The sequence below is a fragment of the Oncorhynchus nerka genome, linkage group LG13 (assembly GCF_034236695.1).
Source record: "Oncorhynchus nerka isolate Pitt River linkage group LG13, Oner_Uvic_2.0, whole genome shotgun sequence".
In the NCBI taxonomy this organism is placed as follows: Eukaryota; Metazoa; Chordata; class Actinopteri; order Salmoniformes; family Salmonidae; genus Oncorhynchus; species Oncorhynchus nerka.
Genome location: NC_088408.1, coordinates 73,669,021 through 73,689,037, shown reverse-complemented (window position 1 = coordinate 73,689,037; position 20,017 = coordinate 73,669,021). Strand labels below are relative to the sequence as shown.

The 20,017-nt window shown below is 42.3% G+C and overlaps 4 protein-coding genes across 9 annotated transcripts; 3 read left to right on the top strand and 1 right to left on the bottom strand.

Annotated features, from left to right (window-relative positions):
• Positions 1-381: 381 nt before the first annotated feature.
• Positions 382-4,364, bottom strand: LOC115140100 (coiled-coil domain-containing protein 117-like). 3 transcript variants are annotated; one of them, XM_029678198.2, is made up of 6 exons: positions 4,142-4,364; positions 3,417-3,607; positions 3,222-3,272; positions 2,833-3,108; positions 2,483-2,629; positions 382-2,310 (listed from the first exon to the last, which is right to left on the bottom strand). In XM_029678198.2, the coding sequence occupies exons 2-6, from the start codon at positions 3,563-3,565 to the stop codon at positions 2,070-2,072; spliced, it is 864 nt and encodes a 287-aa protein (XP_029534058.1). In that variant the 5' UTR covers positions 3,566-3,607; positions 4,142-4,364; the 3' UTR covers positions 382-2,069. The 3 variants fall into 3 exon arrangements, with proteins under 3 accessions (XP_029534058.1, XP_029534055.1, XP_029534056.1); XM_029678195.2 differs by having other exon boundaries at positions 4,204-4,364; XM_029678196.2 differs by having other exon boundaries at positions 4,238-4,364.
• Positions 4,365-4,453: 89 nt separating this feature from the next.
• Positions 4,454-8,775, top strand: LOC115140097 (transcobalamin-2-like). 2 transcript variants are annotated; one of them, XM_029678190.2, is made up of 10 exons: positions 4,454-4,560; positions 4,743-4,810; positions 5,736-5,928; positions 6,450-6,619; positions 6,751-6,903; positions 7,079-7,248; positions 7,363-7,537; positions 7,632-7,812; positions 8,016-8,134; positions 8,318-8,775. In XM_029678190.2, exons 2-10 carry the CDS (start codon positions 4,753-4,755, stop codon positions 8,377-8,379), a joined length of 1,281 nt encoding a protein of 426 aa, XP_029534050.1. In that variant the 5' UTR covers positions 4,454-4,560; positions 4,743-4,752; the 3' UTR covers positions 8,380-8,775. The 2 variants fall into 2 exon arrangements, with proteins under 2 accessions (XP_029534050.1, XP_064882741.1); XM_065026669.1 differs by having other exon boundaries at positions 7,363-7,541; positions 7,636-7,812.
• Positions 8,776-9,045: 270 nt separating this feature from the next.
• On the top strand, positions 9,046-14,983 carry dguok (deoxyguanosine kinase). 3 transcript variants are annotated; one of them, XM_029678194.2, is made up of 7 exons: positions 9,046-9,591; positions 10,969-11,078; positions 11,293-11,471; positions 11,571-11,718; positions 11,903-12,015; positions 12,232-12,331; positions 13,908-14,983. In XM_029678194.2, the coding sequence occupies exons 1-7, from the start codon at positions 9,333-9,335 to the stop codon at positions 13,932-13,934; spliced, it is 936 nt and encodes a 311-aa protein (XP_029534054.1). In that variant the 5' UTR covers positions 9,046-9,332; the 3' UTR covers positions 13,935-14,983. The 3 variants fall into 3 exon arrangements, with proteins under 3 accessions (XP_029534054.1, XP_029534053.1, XP_029534052.1); XM_029678193.2 differs by having other exon boundaries at positions 9,047-9,591; positions 11,296-11,471; positions 11,900-12,015; XM_029678192.2 differs by having other exon boundaries at positions 9,047-9,591; positions 11,900-12,015.
• A 53-nt stretch (positions 14,984-15,036) lies between these two features.
• Positions 15,037-18,520, top strand: LOC115140098 (nodal homolog). The gene is made up of 3 exons (XM_029678191.2): positions 15,037-16,311; positions 16,947-17,764; positions 17,873-18,520. Exons 1-3 carry the CDS (start codon positions 16,020-16,022, stop codon positions 18,023-18,025), a joined length of 1,263 nt encoding a protein of 420 aa, XP_029534051.2. The 5' UTR covers positions 15,037-16,019; the 3' UTR covers positions 18,026-18,520.
• Positions 18,521-20,017: the final 1,497 nt, after the last annotated feature.

The window sequence follows — 20,017 nt, the reverse complement described above, 5'->3', positions numbered from 1 at the left end:
CCCAATGTAGACATTGGCTAATGTCTAAAGTGCATATTAAGGATACAATCAAAATGTACAATGACGGTGAATTGCATTATTTTTCACATTATTGTAGGTAGAGCATCATAGCCATCTTCCCTCCAAAGCAAACTGGTATATTGTAGCTTACAACGCATTACAACAGTTTCAAGACAGCTGACATGCTTCCAGAAAACTTTTTCTTGAATGCGAAAAAAAGGACCAAACCAGCTTTGAAAAGTAACTTATTAAAAACATAACCCCAAGCTAAACGCTGAGTATAAAACGTTCATAGTGACAATCTGAGCTCAATGTCTCTACTTCCGTTTGAATGTCTTACACCCTTGTCCTCTGTAAAACAAAGCATTTGCTGATCACAGGTCTTATTTGCTTGCATTTAATGTAACTACAACAAAACAGAGACTTCTCCAAGTTGGCTAAGCAGACCACTTAGCCAAGTTGTTACATTAGGATTACAACAGAGTGTGCTGGCACTGGTCTTAAAAGTTTCAACTGAGACATTCCATTAAAGGTGCACTATGCAGAAATCCTTCCATTTCCTGGTTGCGAAAATTCTATTAGTTCGCCTAATTTCAGTTTATGTGACAAAACAAGCAAGTAAAGTATAGAATCATTGTACCATCTAAACCGCTGTTAAATATATTTTCCATAACCAAAAATATTGTATTTTCAACTGTGTGCAAAACCGAAAGTAAAAGACACAAAAACGAATCTCAAGAACGGGAAGCATAGAAATAGTGCACATAGAACAGATCTAACACTTCTTAAGGCATCAGCATGCTTCAGTTCAGCTGGTGCCTAACCAAACTCGGCTAGGCCAGCTGAACAAGTGTGCTCGCATACTCCCTTAAGACCTTTGCTTGAAAAACAGGTAAAAAGCGGCAATAGTACCATTTGTCTATTTTGAGACACCGTAGCCTGTATAGACTTCCTCAAAGTAGTCAGAATTACTCTAAGATAACTCAAGAAATCTGTCATTAATTGACGTTTTTCCCAAGGAGATCTTAGTCACGCAATTCTACATCTAACTAAGATATTTGGTGCAAAACAAGTCGTCTCTTGTTGAATCACAACAAAAACTATTAAAGAATCCTTACGGTTGACCAACCACTGACGAAGGGGCGTAGAATTTGGCTACAGACTTCGGCTTGCCTCAAGAAAAAAAAGTTTGCCTGAAACAACCGTTACCGAAGTCCAAAACAAACAAAAACATTTCAAAATGTCATAATATATGCACAAACTGTTCCTAACTGTTTTGGCTGGGAAGCATGAGGACGCCTTTAGACTTGCTTTCAATGAGAATGGCAGATCTATAACACACATTTCGGCAGGTCGCCCAAAAGGTTACATATTACAGCTTTAAAAGGTGTCTTTTGTAAATGACTGTGGCTTTGTGGTACTTGTTACAATTTGTCCCATTGCATATTTTCCTGGATCATAGTAAGGACTAAAATCCAGCATTATCTGATTGTAACGCAAAGAAAGGGGTTGCTATCCCTCTTTTGGCCAAGTGGCATACACATGCCATGCTGCCCAACAGTCTGGTCTTGAACCAAAGTGGACGTTGAATATGGTGGCTTCACACGCTCGTGAGAAATGGGAAACTGGGAAGTCCGACATGATTGTGTTCAAATGCTTTTGAAGTCTTAACAATTCTTCAACCACTAAGATTTTAGCTAGCAAATTTGCTTAACATTGACAATAGGGTCAAACTAGCTAGATTATCAATATTGATAAGGTTGTATTTGTCAAATTGATTGTTTGAAAAGGTAAACGGTCAGTTTTGAAACATCACATCTCGAGTAACAACATTTTCTCAGTTTCCCACTTGTAATTCCAACATGGAGAGTCGTTCAAGTAAAATTTCCACTGGGAACTAGGAGCTTCTGATAACCTTGATAGCATGTGAACGCATATCACTATGAAGCTTTTGGATCTGTCTACGCGGTCTTCTCTGCCTCTCCATGGCTTCTCGAAGGTCAACAAAGTGAACCATGGCTGAGAGCTGTAGCTGTTCTCGGCACAACTGATGCTGGTTCTCCCAGGCCCTACAGCTCCATGTCCTCCTCTCCAGCGCTGTGGGCACCTGCCCCTGGGCTGCAATACATAGGGGAGTATGTCTCCCCTGGGGTGTTTGTGGGGGTGAGGGAACTCAGAGAGGCACTAGGGCTCGGGGGTTGCCTGCTGGTAATCTGCTGCTTCCTCTGCCTCTGTAGGGAGTCCTTCAGCCGCCGGGCCAGCGCAACCTCTGGGGGGCGCCATACTACCAGCTCCATACAGGAGTGGCTCCTACAGTAACAGACGAGGAACAGGTGAGTCGACGAGACTGACAGAGAGAAATAAATAGTGGACACCTCCCAAAGTTAGAACGATTATTCACTACTGGCTACAATGACAGATGGGTAGGTACTTCAATTAAAGGTTCCTCTAAGGTGGAGTATAAGAAGGAAACGGTACGTACACAGACTGGGCCACAGTGTGGGGGAGGATGTCACTGATGCCACGCTGAAGCCCCTCCCTCAGACTGTCAGACATCACCAGCATGGGCCTCCTGGGTGCTGGCTCCACATCCAGGTCCTCATCGTCGTCATCATCCTCCAGGGTGATCCTGACAGAAACAGACTAACTTCACTGTGTGACAGTGTTTATACAGAGTGTGTAATGCACTGTGCAGACAAAATAAATGGTGGTAAAGCTGATACAAATCATATACAGTAATAAAGCACATTATAATTATGATGAGTTATGGCCAGTAGTCTGGACTCTCACATTGCCCCCATACGGTTGCCCCCATATGGTCTCATGACTCACCTCTCCTCAATCTCCTGCAGTCTCCTCTGTGCTGCTTCCACCTCCATGCAGGAGCCTTCTGCTTCTGGACAGGCCAGAGTGGAAGAAGACCCGGATAAGGGCAGCCCCAGGTCCTGAGTCCCCAGACAGGGCTGGGGGAGTGCTTGGCTAGATAATTCAGGTAGAGGGGGGCTGCTGTTGCCTGGTGGCCAGTTATGAAACACTTTGGGGCTGAGGTAATCCAAAGGATCGCATCCTGCCTCTTCCATCAGCCTCCTCTTTTTGGCACTGCATCCTCTGGAGAACAAACATTGTATTGAAGCAAATCATTTAACATTTGAAACTAAAATGCACTTCAGAATAAACACTAAATGTTAATATTATTGATTTCTTTTCCATTCTGAACTTACTCGTCATCTGCTCTCCTCCTGTGCTTTCTCAGGCATCGTCTCTCCCAACTCCTGAAGGAATAGCAATAAGAGATAAAGAAATGGAAGTGAAATGTAATGTGTTAGCAAGTCTGGTTCTGGCAAATCTCCTGTAAAGCACATGCTTACATATGTGTGTGTAGTGCAGTGCTCTCATCACTAGACTCCTCTACTCACGTGTTTGGGGGCAACACTCCCGGCAGGTGTTGACAGGTATTTGCAGGGCCAATATTGATCCCGATTTCAGTGACGTTGATAAGGCCAGGGAATGAGTACATGGCAGGAAACAAGCCCAGCTCACTGCTCATGGGGCTAGGATGATGCATGATGCCTCAGGTTTAGGTGAGGTGGAAGGTTTGAACAGAACTCTGGATGGTAGATGTGCAAATGGAAAACACAGGGAGGAGGATAAATTGAGTTTTCGAAGACTAATCTAAAATACAAAGATATGATTTTAAAAAATGAACCATTTCACGGGTGGAATTTTTGGTACAGCAGGCATAACTGTTTTGGTCACCAATCCATCATAACAAATACTAACTCACTAGGGTATTGTGGCTAATGTTAGGTGCTAACGCAGAATCATGTAAATTGTTGTCACTCTTGGCTAGGCTAGCTGCCTTTTTTATATACAGTTAGGAGGCCCTGAAACTGTAGCTAGCTGGCAAGCTTGCTAACACTAGCTAGCTACTTAAGTCAGCTGGCTAGCTAACTAGTAGCTATCTAGCTAACTTTATTTGGCAGAACGAAACGCATTCTAAAGAGGGTTCACAACAACAGGCAGGTCATGTTGGCCCTTGCTAGCTCAGTTAGCTAGCTTGCTAGCCATAGATAGCCGAGACGAATCTATTGCAGAAGAGGGAGGCAAACAAACTAATATTTTGCTGATTATAAAGGGCTACCTTTATTTAACTTGAACCTGTTGCAGTTGGAACTTTTGAACGTATCTAACTAGCAAACATACCTGTATCACTTTCACTGTGTTTATATAACGTTACCTCCTTATTTTCTCTGTCACGTGTTCCGCTTTTCTGAGAATCAATTCTGGGTTGAATGAATGCAGTTAGGCGCTAACAACAGTGAGCCAAGCACGATTCGCAAATGTTCATGAAGAATCGAGGCACGCAAAAAAAACACTCGTTGACGTTCTAGAAAATAAGTGAGCACTCGCTTCTGGGACTTGTAGTTGTAAAGGAAAATATGTTGTAGTTTATCAAATCACAGGTCATGTGACTCGACCATAAGAGCGATGTCAACATAAAATCAGTTTGTACCGAAATCTGTACCTAAACGCTTTCATAACGACAAGTTCGCTCTACAGGTAAGTGACGTATATCTTGACCATTACAAGAAGATTAGTAATGTTTGAAATGTAATGTTTGGGATAGATCATCTGTGCCAACAAACAATAAGGTATGGATGGACACTGCATGTTATTTTCACTTCATAGTTGGCTACTGAACTTAAATCTATTGAGACCAGCTATGTTTTTTTCCTCTATAGGTTGGTCAGAATGTATACCCTATACATTCTTAGTGGACTGCTGGCACTGGTTGCAAGCAATCCCTGTGGTAACTATAATTTATCCCTGAAACACAATAACACCTGATTGGTAAACATGTGCATGCCTCTGTCTAGGCCTGCGTTTCCTCACAAATGTATTTACTCAAAACAAGTTATTCGAAGAGCCAGTTGGAAAGTATAGAGGTGGACCACGTACCAATTCATCCACTGGCAGTACTGTCAATGATTTTGCAATGGATTATTGGATGAGTTTGAATAGATAATCCACAACCCCTCTTGTTGAACAAATCTTCTGTGATGCAAATAATCTCACATGTGTCCTGTCACCTCTGCTCTGTTGATGTTCTGTCATTTGATGCACAGAATGTATTTCATGTCGCTAAAGTGTTCTCATCAGTACATATGTCTATGTCAGTGCCTGCAAAACCCCACTGGCACTGGGCATAATCTCAATTGCATACTCCTTGTGTCCTCTTGCCTCCTTCTCAAAACCCAGTGGAGGAGATCAGAGAAGAGGGACAGTGGGTTTTGAGAAGGAGGCGAGGAGTGTGCAATTGAGATTCTCTCTGAGCCGGTTGTACTTGTCACGTGTCAATTGCATCAAGGTGACCGTTGGAGAAGGCATTCTTAGGACACATTGGCTGCCTTGTGGAAATTCCTTTTGGTTATTAAGTTGCTAAGGTCTTTGCTTCTCCATTGTGTGTGCATGATTGCTGATACAGCACAGGAAACAAACTGGTTGTGCAATGCTTTGACCTCGATGACACTTTATATGATCTCAGTGAGCACACAATTGGTCTTTTGTCGTCTTACTGTGGGTTTATTAGTCATATCTCATATCTCTTGGTAACATTGGAAGTTATCCTTAGGCAAGTTATTGAACTTGTGGTTATGCTAAACGTGAAGTGATTTTACTTCCATACTGCATCATTTTCTTGTTTCTTCAGTTTTCAATCTGTATTGTGTGTCCAGATCCTGTAGGATCAGAGCCTGGTGAGCTGCTCCTCTCACTCAATAAGAATCTGCTGCGTTCTCTGGAGGATGAAGGAACGTCCCCCAATCCCAGTGTGCACCTGGCCCTGCGCCTGTCCACTCACCACAACCTTGGCATGGAGAGTGATCACCTGAATGCACTTAAAACCGATTTACACACTGACATTGAGAGGTAAAATAGCATGTTTATAAAGCCCTTCTTAATAAGTGCAAACATCATTTTATGTATTCCATGTCTTAAAAATGACCTGCAGTGTGGTTGTATTCAATTTCTTGTTTTCAGTTACAATTGATACTTTCAAATGGCCACTGGACTATTTACATTGACACTGCTGCTACTCGCTGTTTATTATCTATGCATAGGCACTTCACCCCTACCTACATGTACAAATTACCTCGACTAATCTGTACCCCTGCACATTGACTCGGTATCAGTACCCCCTGTATATAGCCTCGTTATTTTATTGTTTTACATTGTATTATTTTGTACTTTAGTTTATTTGGTAAATGTTTTTTTTTACTCTTCTTGAACTGCACTGTTGGTTAAGGGCTTGTAAGTGAGCATTTCACAGTAAGGTCTACACTTGTATTTGGAGCATGTGACAAATAGTTTGATTTAAGATTATATTGAATAGTCTTTACCCTTCAAAAACCTTCCGTCTCTCCGCCTTACCCTGTATCCTCTCCTTTCAGCTCTCTGGCCAACAGCCAGCCAGTGGTGGGTCTCCTGGCCCTGTACACTCTGGCCCTGAAGGCCTCCTGCTACGACCTCAACACCCTGACCTTCACTGTCAATCAGAGGAGCGAGACCCTGCTGACTCATCTCAAGAGACAGATGGAACTGGAGAAAGACCACATCGCCTGTAAGCCTCTTCATTCCTCCATCTATCTCTACCATCTTTGTTAATGCTCTATAATAATGTCTGCCATTCTTTGTTTGTTCTCAGTTGCTGTTAATGATTTTGTCTGCTATGTCTGTCTTTCTCTGCTGCAGTCAGCCAGCGTCCTCTGACTAACTACTACCAGTATTCTCTGGGCGTGCTGGCACTGTGTGTGAGTGGAGTTAGAGTCAACTCTCACGTCAGCAACAAGCTCATCAGAGCTGTAGGGCATGGACATATCAAACATGAAGCCTCCGATAGCATTGGTAAGTCTGACCTAGGAAATTCATTAGCCTCTCCCTACTCTGAATCTATTTTTCTATAGTTAAGCTGTTTAAAAATGTATTCACTCACACTGGCTCCCTCCCAATTAGATTCTATATAGGTGATTTCATGGAGATGACGCTATAGCCTTGCTTAATCCCCTCTGTCCTTTTTTAGACACGTTTGCCATGGCTGGGATGGCCCTGCAGTGCCTGAAGGAGTCTGACACCCAGGTGCAGGATGCGGCTCTGGACAAAGCCCTGGACCTCATCAAGCTGAAGCTACTGGACTCCCAGCGGGCTGATGGTCACATGGGCAATGAGTTCAGCACAGGCCTGGCAGTGCAGGTAAGGACTGGGCCACTTCCCCTCTCGAGGCCTATATTAACATGTGCAGCATTTAAGTAAATGACTGATTGGTGCAATACAAGCATTTCGCATGCCAATAACATGGTGTCCCAGGCCCTGCTGGCGATGGGCAGCCAGGTGCAGGAGTGTGCTAGCTCCATGGAGGCCATGAGGTCAGATGTGAGGAAGGGAACCTATCACAACCCCATGGCCATGTCCCAAACTCTGCCTGCTCTCCAGCAGAAATCCTATCTGCAAATCAAGGGCAAGGAGTGCCGCAATGAGGATGGCAAGTGCTGCATTATCACCTAACCAAATAGTGGTCAATCTGTTTTTGAGGTGTGAGCCTCCTCACTCTGCTTTTTTGTGGTTTTCCTCTGCAGACAGCCTGGTCCTGGAGGCCAGGGAGCCAGTGACTGTGTTACAGAGTCATACCAACGTAGCCCTGAAGGTGGAGGTGGTCAAATCGCATGGGGCATCTGCTGTCTATTCTGTGGATGTGCCAACGGGCACCTCGTTGGTTGATGCCCTTGAACTCCTTCAAAAGACCAACATTGACTTCACGTGAGTTAATGGGGCGCTTCTGTTTTTTTGGTTGAGACATTAATCAAGTTCCAAATGTATACTTTTTGGTGAGCTAATTTGTCTTGTATAAAAAAAAAAAAACTTTATATAACTTCCCAGTGTTGTGAATAGCTTAAAGTGTCCTATCATAAGTAGAACATTATGAATTGTCCTCCTTGCTCCATCTTCTGCCTACACTGCAGGTTTGAGAAGGAGACCAGCCTTTGGGGACCTTTCCTGAGTGTGGTGAATGGGGAACTGGCTAGACAGACCGACCGCAGATACTGGCACCTCTCCTCAGACGGCAACACTCTCAGCCAGGGTAAGAACACAGAGGGTTATGTGGCATAATCAACACACAAACAAATGCACATGCAAAAGATAACTTTCTCATGTCGTTTACTAGTTATTACTCAACAATACAATTAATGTCTTAACTGCTTTGATCTAAACATTGATTTCCTCACTATTGTGACTAAAAATCAATGATTTGTTTCTCTATTAGGTATCAAAGATTTCAAGATTGAGACGGCTCAACAGATCACCATCAAAAACACCAGATACTGAGAATCAAAATGTGTGAAGCACAGTGATTGACAAATGTGTCATGTCAAATTATCTGATGGGAAAGCAATCTAGCTCAAAAATGTGCTTTATACTGTCATGTACTGTATGAGATTTTAGGAGTAAAAAATCTGAGATTTTAGGATCCTTAAAGGTTTGCAACATCTTTTATGGACTTGATTCAGTCCCCTGGGGAGTGAAAATTCACTGTTAATTTTAGCAGAGACAATCGACTCGATACATTTTTACTTCTACCTCCATGGATTATTTTACTACACACATTCTGTGAATTCACATTTTATAGAGAGGTAGAACAAGGCAATTATATTATCTGTTAAATGTGTGGTTTGAACGTTTTTGCATTTGAAGAAACAACATGATAATAAACCTTTGGATGAATTTGTCTGCTTTATTTTGCTAGTTGTTACAGAAATATGATAGCAAAATATCCAGACATTTTAGCTCTATTGTCTTAAGGGTTGGGGTGGACAGTGTACCAAAAAAAAGTAGGCTGAGCCTATCCTACAGTATTAGTAAATCATTTTGTGAAGGTGAGAATGAAATAAAACTCAAATCACCTCCTCACCCTTACATTTCACACCCAGAATCAACAGCAGGTGGCAGTAGCTATGCACCAGCTAAAATTATGTTTAACTCGACAACCGGAAATGCAGGGCTGCTGTCCAAAACATCCGGCTTTAGCAAGCGTGTGACAAATTGAGACGTCTGAGAAGCCAACAATAAATAAAACGCAGCCTTTAGAAGAGCATTAATTAAACTTGTATGACGGCGCTGTAAACTATATTTTAATGTAATGATGTTCAAATCATGCCTCTTGTGTATGCTATTTAATGTCCGAACTTGGCATTGATTTCTTGTGACAGCTAGCTAACGTTACTGTAGCCCCAAACAGTTTGTTTGACCTAGCGATAGCTAGCCATCTGTTCACTAATGTCATGTACTCATTCTACCGGTTCCTGGTGTTGAATCTGAGTTCCCATTGTAAAAACCTCACAGTCTCGTTGCGATATACCGGATCGGTTAAGCGGCATGTTTTGGGAACCCGCCGAGACGAAAATCCAGTGCTTCTCTACTCAACAATTGCGAGAAGGGCGACCAACCTCTGCCTGTTGCGCTCACCACACTGTCATTCAAGCACCGGGCCAATGGACGACATTAACCGAGTTAAGAGGGTCTCTATTGAAGGCAACATTGGTAAGAGTGAGCATGATTTTCAGGCAGTTGGAGTAAATTTGAGGTGACAAGAGTAAATATTGACTTGAGGAAGTTGATCGTGGAGAAGATGGCGGAAACTGGGGTTTTGTTTGAAACTGTTTAGTGAGTCCGGTGGAGCTAATAGTACAGAAAGTGAGAATGAGTGGCGAAGAAAAGGGGAAACAAAAGAAGTAACGCTGTGGTGTAAAATAGGAAACTACTTTTTGTTGTTGTCAGAGTGAGGGATTTGGATCAATGCTACTTGGGAAATCCGTTTAACGTCTCAAGGAAAATCTGTAATGTGTGTTGGAGGAAAGTGTGGATTCGGTGAGAGTCACAGGAAGTGGTCGTATTTAGATTTTTTTTTTTGTCTGCCGAGCAGAAGAGGCGTGCTTTAAGACTCAAAAAGATATAGGAGTGGAATATTTCCTGTATGGATTTTCGTAGCCAGGCGCATATCAAGGGAGTTATTTCTGGGGTGGCGCAGAAAAAGGCAGAGGATATTACTGAAGACATCGATGGAGTGGTTGGTTCACGTCGACTGACCTGTATGGTGGATGGAAAAATGAATTCACTTCATCCATGCTACTGTTCTTTGATGAAGTCTCTCCCTTCTCATATAAAGTTAGGATTCATGAGATACCCTGTAAGAGCTTTTGTGCACACGCCCCTTCAGTGTCATACATGTCAAATATTTGGTCATGTGTGCAGAAGGGAAGAGTATCTGTGCCAGATGAAGTGAAATGCTGCAACTGTAAAGGTGAACATGCCCCTGAATTCCTGGAGTGTCCTGTTAGGGTGAAGGCGAATGAGGTGGCAAGGGTAAGGACTGTCCAGTGTGTCTCCTATCTAGAGGCGGTGAGAAGAACAAGTGGCAGGGAAGAAACAATTGATAGTAGAGCCACCACAACCAGTAAAGGGTCCTCATCAACTGAGGGATTATGAAATGCTACATGTTAAAAAGGTGGACTTGGTATTATTTATTGCAATGGTCATAAACTGTACAGCATAAGCGGAGGAGAAGTCTAAGAAAACGGGAATCATTGTGAATGCCACTGAGCGTTGTTTGGGTCTTCGTGATCCGCAGCCGAGGCCGTGCAAGAATTCCTGTCGGTGAATGTACTGCCATCACAGGCCACTGAGCCTGTGTAGGGTTGTATTTTGGAGTGGACTGTGACTGAAGAAGTGGGATGGGTTTTCTTAGTTGATGTGTTTTATTTTGTATGATGTTGTTTTCCCTCTTTCCCGCAAAGTTTTTTTTTGTCTTATTCAATATCCCGTCCAGCTGGTGGCGGTAATGCACCATTAAACCCCATCGAAGAAGAGTATTGACTTGTCTGGGTTGGTGATGTTGTTCTTGTTCTATGCCATCTTCAGCGGTAGGAAAGTCGACATTCGCGCAACTCCTGCAGTTTGCTGGCCAAGACTGGGAAGTGGTTCCTGAGCCCGTGGGGAAATGGCAGAGCATCGAGAGTGGGTCTTCACAAGTAAGTTAATCACCAATGTTGACAGCTTATGAATGTGGGTCATGAATGGTCACGTATTCATATGCCATATTATTAAAGATAGTTTACATTCAGTCTCCTTAAATTAAATGTTGTTAGCTACACAATCAATAAGAGAGACGGGCTGGGGAAAATCCTTGTTTATTGTATGTTTTATCTAATTGCTTGGTCACTTTGTTCTGGCCCATCTCATCAGCAGAAGGTCAGTAACCTGTTGGATATGATGTACCAGGACCCTCAACGCTGGTCCTACACCTTTCAGACCAACTCCTGCATGAGCCGCATGCGCACCCAGCTGCAGCCACCACCAGCACACCTGTTCAGAGCAGAGGGCGTCCCTGTGCAGGTCTTTGAGCGCTCTGTGTACAGTGATAGGTAAGAGGATGGGGAGAGGGCAATTGATGCTGCTGCTTGATAGTTTGTGCCCATGCTGCCCGTCTCCATTGCCTCCCCATACACACTTAATTTCTTCAGGTATGTATTTGCCCTGAACATGTTTGAGCTGGGCTGCATCAACTCTACTGAGTGGGCTGTCTACCAGGACTGGCATTCCTTCCTGGTGGAACAGTTTGGCCGTCAGGTGGAACTGGAGGGCATCATTTACCTCCGAGCCCCCCCACAGGTACAGCCTTACATTCACTCTAGTATAAGTTGCTTTTATCAAGGGTGACTCACAAGCCATACAACATTTCCTAAATATAATTAAATATGAGTATCTGTACACATGTGAGTACAACTCCGCCGAAGGTTTTGGGAGGTTACAGTTGATGTTTTGTAGTAGATTGTGTTTGTGTTCCTGTCAGAAGTGTATGGAGCGTCTGGGACAACGGGGGCGGGTGGAGGAGAAAGGAGTGCAGCTAGACTACCTGGAGAAACTACACACCCAGCATGAGAGGTGGCTCATAGACAAGAGCACTAAGTGAGTACGCAACATGTTTAGACAAACTAACATATCCTGTTGTTCCACTCAGTTTGTATTATGTGAGACTTTCCCTTGATTGTTATCTTACACTTATGAGATCTTTTGAGGTATTACATTTCCCGTTGTTGAATTTGCAGCAATGGTCAGTGTAATTCTGAAGGTTCTTGGGTGTTGTAATGGTCAGTGTTTCATGCAGTGACACTCTCTCCTTAGGCTGCACTTTGAGCAGTTGACCCGGGTGCCTGTATTGGTGCTGGATGCCAGTCTAGAGTTTGAGGAGGACCCTAAGGTGTGGGCCAAATTTATCACACAGGTATGTGACTCATATTTTTTTCTACATTCATGCACAACTACACACACATGCCTCTTGATCTGAAGGTTGTACCACAGTTTGACGGTCATATCTAGATGGGATACGGCTTTTGTCAAATTATGTATTTTTGGTGCGTTTTCGCGAACCCTAACCCATTTCCTCACCTTAAACCAAGTCTCCTAACCTGCTATGTTAACTTCTACAGCAGGTTAGTAGAATTATCTTTAACCTACTACGAAAAGTCAATATTGGGCTTTCGACTCTGTCAATCACCTTATTCTTATTGGCAGACTGAATAGCCTTGATTTCTCAAATGACTGCCTTGCCTGGTTCACCAACTACTTCGCAGACAGAGTTCAGTGTGTCAAATCGGAGGGCCTGTTGTCCAGACCTCTGGCAGTCTCTATGGGGGGACCACAGGGTTCAATTCTCGGGCCGACTCTTTTCTCTGTATATATCAATGATGTCGCTCTTGCTGCGGGTGATGATGTCGTCTACAAAATAGCTTCCAATACTCTACTCAGCAAACTGGATGCAGTCTTATCACAGTACCATCCGTTTTGTTACCAAAGCCCCTTATACCACCCACCACTGCGACCTGTATGCTCTAGTCGGCTGGCCCTCGCTACATATTCGTCGCCAGACCCACTGGCTCCAGGTCATCTAAGTCTTTGCTAGGTAAAGCTCCGCCTTATCTCAGCTCACTGGCCGCGATTACGCCCACCCGTAGCACGCACTCCAGCAGGTATATCTCACTGGTCATCCCCAAAGCCAACACCTCCTTTGGCCGCCTCTCCTTCCAGTTCTCTGTTGCCAGTGACTGGAATGAATTGCAAAAATGGCTGAAGCTGGAGACTCATATTTCCCTCACTAACTTTAAACATAAGCTATCTGAGCAGCTAACCAATCGCTGCAGCTGTACATAGTCCATCTGTGAATAGCCCACCCAATCTACCTCATCCCCATATTGTTTTTATTTACTTTTCTGCTCTTTTGCACACCATTATCCCTACTTCCACATCATCTGCTCATTTATCACTCGTGTTAATCTGCTAAATTGTAATTACTTCGCTACTATGGCCTATTTATTGCCAACCTCCTCACACCATTTGCACACACTGTATATAGACTTTTTTTCTATTGTGTTATTGACTGTATGTTTGTTTATTCAATGTGTAACTCTGTGTCGCACTGCTTTGCTTTTTGTTGGCCAGGTTGCAGTTGTAAATGAGAACTTGTTCTCAACTAGCCTACCTGGTTAAATTAAGGTGAAATAAAAAAAAATATTGATAGAAGCTGTATCCCTTCTAGACAAAACCCAGTTTGACCACATGGGGGAACTTATGACAGTCTTGCTGTTGGAAAACGTTTAACTTGGCTTCAAAGACCTGAATTTTTACCTTACTGTTTGTCTTCAAAATTAGTAGTAAGGTGCTCAATATGTCATTAACATTTGATGTTTTCACATTTGAATATTTCTGATGTCTTGTGTGTTTGATATGAAGTATTTATTGGAGTTGTATGAGGTTGTTTGATATATTGGGTTCTTGGTGGTCTCTTATTTCCCTCTACTTAGGTGAAGGACTTCTTCAGTGGACTATGAGGTACAGTCAGTTGTGCGGCTATGAACTCCATGGGATCAAGATATCTGCAACCATTTGGACCTCAGTCAGTATATGGCATTTACAAATGTAAACTTGCAACTGTTCTCTGTCTGATTTATCCCCCACATCCTTTCACTATATCCTCACTTATTTTGGGGTATGTCAAACTTCCAATTGTGGGGTTTCTGTTGGCTAATTACAGATTTTAGTATGCAGTTTGTGAATATAGAATCAGATCTATATTGGACCATATTCAACATAAATAAAGAAGCAGATTTTGGATTGTTATCTGGGAACTGTAAAAAAATAAATAGGCCACAATCTGATGCAAAATTGTCTGGTGTTGTTGGAATTCTAACCAATCAGGAGAGACTTTCTTCATACAATCATACTTTAATATCGATTAATTATTGCAATTATGGAGCTGGTCAATGTTAAGGTCTTAGAGTGGACCTAAAAATGGTTCCACCCCTCCCCGGCAGATCACCTTGTTTTCTTCTTGTGGCTATGTGTATCAGGTCATAGCGCACAAACAAGTAATGTTAGTTCCGTTACTCCTCTGTTCAAACCAGACTCTGTTCACCTCATATCTCCACACAGCTGTGCCCTTGAAAGATATGAGAAGAACGGGTTGGACTGAGACACTGGTCTCTCTCAGGAGGCAGAGTGGAAAAATACCTTCAAACAGACAGTGGAAATGTACAGGTTTAAGGCTCATACAGCACATGTGCATAAATGTTTAGCATTAAGAACTATTAAAGTCATTCTTCATCACATTGTCTCTGCTACTGTATACAAGATTAAAGCGCTTACAGGATTTGTCCCCTTACACTGGTCAAGTAGTCTGTTACAGATGTTGTTTCTCCTCTATATTGGTTTCGACTTCAATGTTACTTTGGGTATTTAGTTATTTACTTATTCCTGTATTTATGGTGTCAGAGTTGCATCCTATTTGAGCTGCTTTGACATGTAATTCAGAATACCACATCAATAAATATTTTGTAGCCAAATCTGATAAAAGGTCAATTAATAAATTGAATTAAAGTTGTAGTGGTTTATTTAATGATTTTGTATACCTTTTTTAGATTGTTATTATCAAGTATAAGCTTTATTTACCAATGTCTTCATTGTAAGGCAGTATAAATTGGTTCAGATTCACAGTTGACCAATTCAACAACATGCAAAATATTGCTTTAGAAACGTGGACATCGGTTTCGAGAACTAATCTTGGAGGATTTAATAATTCAACTAAAACTAATGTAGGCCTCCGCCAATTTCAAAAGATATACGTTTTCAGGCAGATGTATTAAATTCCAATCAGTTAATATTTTTCCCACGATCAATGGATCCGATACTTTGGAAAGCATCAATTGCATGGCTTTTACTACCTAATGTAAGTACGTCAATAGGTTTCGATTTCATAATATTGATAGGCAGAAAACCGATAAATAATTGTTTTACTACTGTCAAGAATCTTTGGTCATGCGAGTTTTTCATTAACATTTTCAATTGACTTTTGTTGAATGTTTAAAAAAAAAGGCGGCCAGGATGATGCAGGGAACTTTAATGAACTATTCAATAGTAATGACTATTTAAGAACAAGCAATGGTATACATAACTGGTTAATAAAAACGATGTGTGTCTATTAGTGGAATCTTAATCTCCACATGGCTTGTCTAATGAAAATAGTTTGAAATATTTGAACTAATATTACTGTTTTTTTAAAGTGTGAAATCAAAAGGGGTTCTAACAGCTAGGATCATCCATCAACTAGGAGTATAGTCCTACGACCTAATGAATGTAAATGTCTGGATAGTTTCGACAGACAATGACCTTGGCTAAATGCTGCCTTGTTGTCGTCCCTCTGATGTGCACTGGGGATCAATCAGAGAGTTGTTAAGATGGCTGGAGTCAAAGGGCAGCTGTCCACTATAAATGCCCTGTTTTCTTCTGTCTGGACTTCTGTCTGCTCACAGCATCATTTCAAACCAAGATAAGCTAGAAGGAGGCTGACTAGTTGATGCCATCTTCTCTTTACTTTTCAACGTGACTTAACGCTACAGTGGAAACACCGCTTGTCAAAAATGGAATGCTTGGCATGGCTCATCATTTGCGCGCTCCTCGTCTGCTTTTTCAGGCTTGGCAGTTCGGAGAAACTGTCGCACCATTCCCGGTATCACAAGAGCGCACCCGAGTCCAGTTTAGGAAATCTAAATTCGTACCATCCCAGCAGGTACCCTCTCTACATGATGCAGCTGTACCGCTCCTTCAAGGCTGCAGACTCCTCACAGTCCACGGCTGTCAACACCGTCAGCGCAGCCGATGCCAGCCACTTACTGCGGCATTCTGACTCCGTCATCAGTCTCATAGCAAAAGGTGGGTATTGGTTTTAGTTTGTGTTAGGCATATTAAAACGTGTTACGCTCTATTGGAAACACTTTCAGGTTATTCTTATTTTGTTTAGTTGGTTTGGCATTTTGAATTTGCGTTTCAAACATTTTACCACATTATTGAACTGGCCATTCAGTTTGACACGTCTTTAACTTGTCACTTTTTGGACCAATAATACTTAGTTTGACGTGCGTATTGTAGTTTACGATAATGTGTTTTGACTTGTAGTTCAAGCAAGCGTCCGAGCCAGGTTAGATCTCTTCACACATGTCCTCTCCATCACTGCCAGCCACTTTGGTTGCAGGGTGTGTTATCTGCGTTTATCAGATCTTCCCTCTTTACAACCCAGAAGTGTCACAATGCTTATTCGACTTTAAAGGCTTTTTTATGTGAGCGGGTGTGTGTATTAGCCCCTCAGACCGCTATACAAAAGGCGGTTCAATACACATCCTGCTCTCACCCTCTGCTGCCCTCTCCTCCCACTCCCTCCAAAGCTTTGACGTTTGTCTAGTAGGCTAGGCCGAGTGGTTTGGCTAGTTTGTGGTGACGTATACGTACGTTTTGTTGATGGTACACTGACTGTATTCAGCTGGTTTACTGACTTTGTTAGTTTCTTCCAGGTTGCCATCAAGTGGGTGAGAAATGGACCGTCACTTTCGACATGTCCTCCATCTCTGCGACTGACGATGTCCAGCTGTCAGAGCTTCGGGTCAGACTACCAGCTTTCTCCGCCTCCAAGCGCGTCACATTGGACATTTATCACTCGCGAAAGCAGGACTGCGAGTCTGACACTGAAATGTGCCGCGACGAGCGCCTTCTCTTGGGCAGCTTTGGCGCATCGCCCAGTGACAACAAGTCTCCATTGAACGTTTTCAATGTAACAGCTCTGCTCAAATATTGGTTGCACCAGGGAGACGCAGTGACGGAGAGTCAAGAAGCAAGAGTTGGAGATGTGATGGAGGAAGATCACGGGAGTGGGGTAGATGGAGAGATCGACATGCCCTACATTAAGCATTTTACGCACAGGCGAAGGAAGGTTCACCATCCGACAGCCGAACGGGTTATGATGGTTGTCTTCTCCAAGCACAACCTGCCTCGGGATGGCGAGAGCGCACCCACTCTCATCCGTACTGTGGAGCACTCCAAATACGCAATTTTGGACCAAGTCAGCGATGAAGCTCAAGGGCGACGCCACAAGAGAAACCGAATGGAGAGAGTGCGGATGGCTGGCGGAATTGCAGCGAATGCTACTGGGTCACTGGCTGAAGCCGTCCAACGCCCACTATGTCGGAAGGTGGACATGTGGGTAGATTTCGACCAGATCGGCTGGAACGAGTGGATTGTGTATCCAAAGCGCTACAACGCGTTCCGTTGCGAGGGCGAGTGCCCTACTCCGGTGGATGAATCCTTCAGTCCCACCAACCATGCATACATGAAGGTAAGATATGAAAACAAAAACATACCTAAACCAAATGGAAACGTTTAAGTTCCTATGCATTTATGCTTAGTGCAGCTTTCCGTAAAATATGCTTATTTTATTTTTCAGAGCCTGTTGAGACTGTTCCATCCGGATCGTGTGGGGTGTCCCTCCTGCGTGCCTACGCGCCTCAGCCCGCTGTCCATGCTGTACTATGGTGATGAAGACCTGGTGTTACGGCATCATGAGGACATGATCGTGGAGGAGTGTGGCTGTCACTGATACCCCAGCCATGTCACCTCACCCTGTAACCAAAAATACCACTTATTTAAAACGCTTCACTTAGAATGGCATGTTGTGCATCATGAAATGACTATTATTGAAGGTGTCCATCTGATTCAATTTATACTTCAGGCTGTTTGTGGTCTGTAACATGGAAGATCCATTTCTTTGATACTATATCTTATACAGTCATCATATCAGGTGTTCTTATCTGAAACAGCATTGCATCTTAGATGTGTCCTTAGATTGAGCCAATGTATTTACTTTATGATAAAGATGTACTGTTATTTATTTGAATATTTCAAGAAGAAAGACTTCACTTTTTGGGTCGTACTTTGGCTGTATGCATTTATATCGGCAGTTTTGGTATTTAAGAAGTTTATAAAGGAATATTCTGCCAAAATGGTATCTTGTTATGATTACTTTGTCACTCATTTATTAAAGATATTTTTGTACATTGAAAAAAATATATATTAAAGCATTTTATTCTGTTAATCGAAGTGTGACATTTATTGATTTAATCCACTTAAGTGAGAAATGTAGGACATTTCAGTATTGTATTGGCCTGTATTTTTGACTGCCAAAAACCTATTCTGGGGTGAATTTAAATTTACCAAAAAAATAACCACTTATATTTAATAAAAATTAATGCAAGTCCTTTCAATGATTTGTTAATTTCATGTTCCCAAACGGTATTGAGTGATTTTATTTACAAAATTGTAATATTTAGCTCCATTTAATAATTTTAAGTTCTTGCAACAACTTGCCACTTGGCTCCGTTTAGAGGATTGTGGGTAATTCAAGTTGTTTTGACTGATTTATTTTACTTTTCTCTTAAAACATGCATACAACTTGAATCAAATTTACATTTCTATATTAGTGTTAAAAGGTGCAATATGCAGAAATCGCCCTGCCATTTTCTGGTTGCTAAAAATCTAGTAGTTTGCCAAATTTTGTGACAAAGAAATATTCGGAGTGTAGAGAATAGTTGTGCCATCTAAACCACTGAATACATTTTCTATAACCAAAAATGTATTTTCAGCTGTTTGAAGCCAGTGTACAAAACCCGAAAGTTAGACACAAAAAGGAAACTTAACAGGAGGCATAGAAATAGTACACACAGAATGGATCTACTGCTTCTCATCCTTGCTTTCAATGCGAATGACAGATTGATAACTCAGATTTCTATGTGAATTTGGTCGGGTTTATCAAAAAGTGAGATATTGCAGCTTTAAGCAGCTTGTTGTGGAGCATGATTGATACTCTATTGATGCATCCATGCGTCACTAACAAAAAAATCCCCATGAAAATCCGTCAGTTTAAGCTTTAGTTTTTTTTGCATGGGCTGCAGCGGTCTAAGGCACTGCATCTCAGTGCAAGAGGCGTCACTACAGTCCCTGGTTCGGATCCAGGCTTTATCACCGTGATTAGGAGTCCCATAGGGTGGTGCACAATTGGCCAAGCATCGTCCAGGTTTGGCTGGTGTAGGCGGTCATTGAAAATAAGAAGTTGTTCTTATTAACTGACTTGCCTAGTTAAATAAAAGGTTTAAAAAATAATCTCAATCAACCCTCCACATCCCTCCATGTCGGTCTTCCGCATCTGCGGTGGAAGGTGGCCGAGCCAAAAATCGGTCTTGTAACAAAAATGTCTGAACGGTTTTGCCTACAAACTATTTTGAACACTAGCGAAGCCTCTCACGAACAAGATGATGTTCTTCATTTTGCTCCATGACCCCCACAAGTATCACTAGTACTCATCTGAAGGTAACCTATACAAACTAACGGAAATCTCGAGGTAGTTTTGTGCTAAGAAAAATAAGTGGTAAGCCTAAACAATGTTAATATCTAATATATATATATATATATCTAATATTGACATTGTATGTAGATACAACTGTTGTTTTTTACAGTGTACTTGAGAATAGGATGGCCCCCAACAAGCCTAATATGTTCTTAAACTGTCATGATGAACTGATCAAGACAAGCGTGT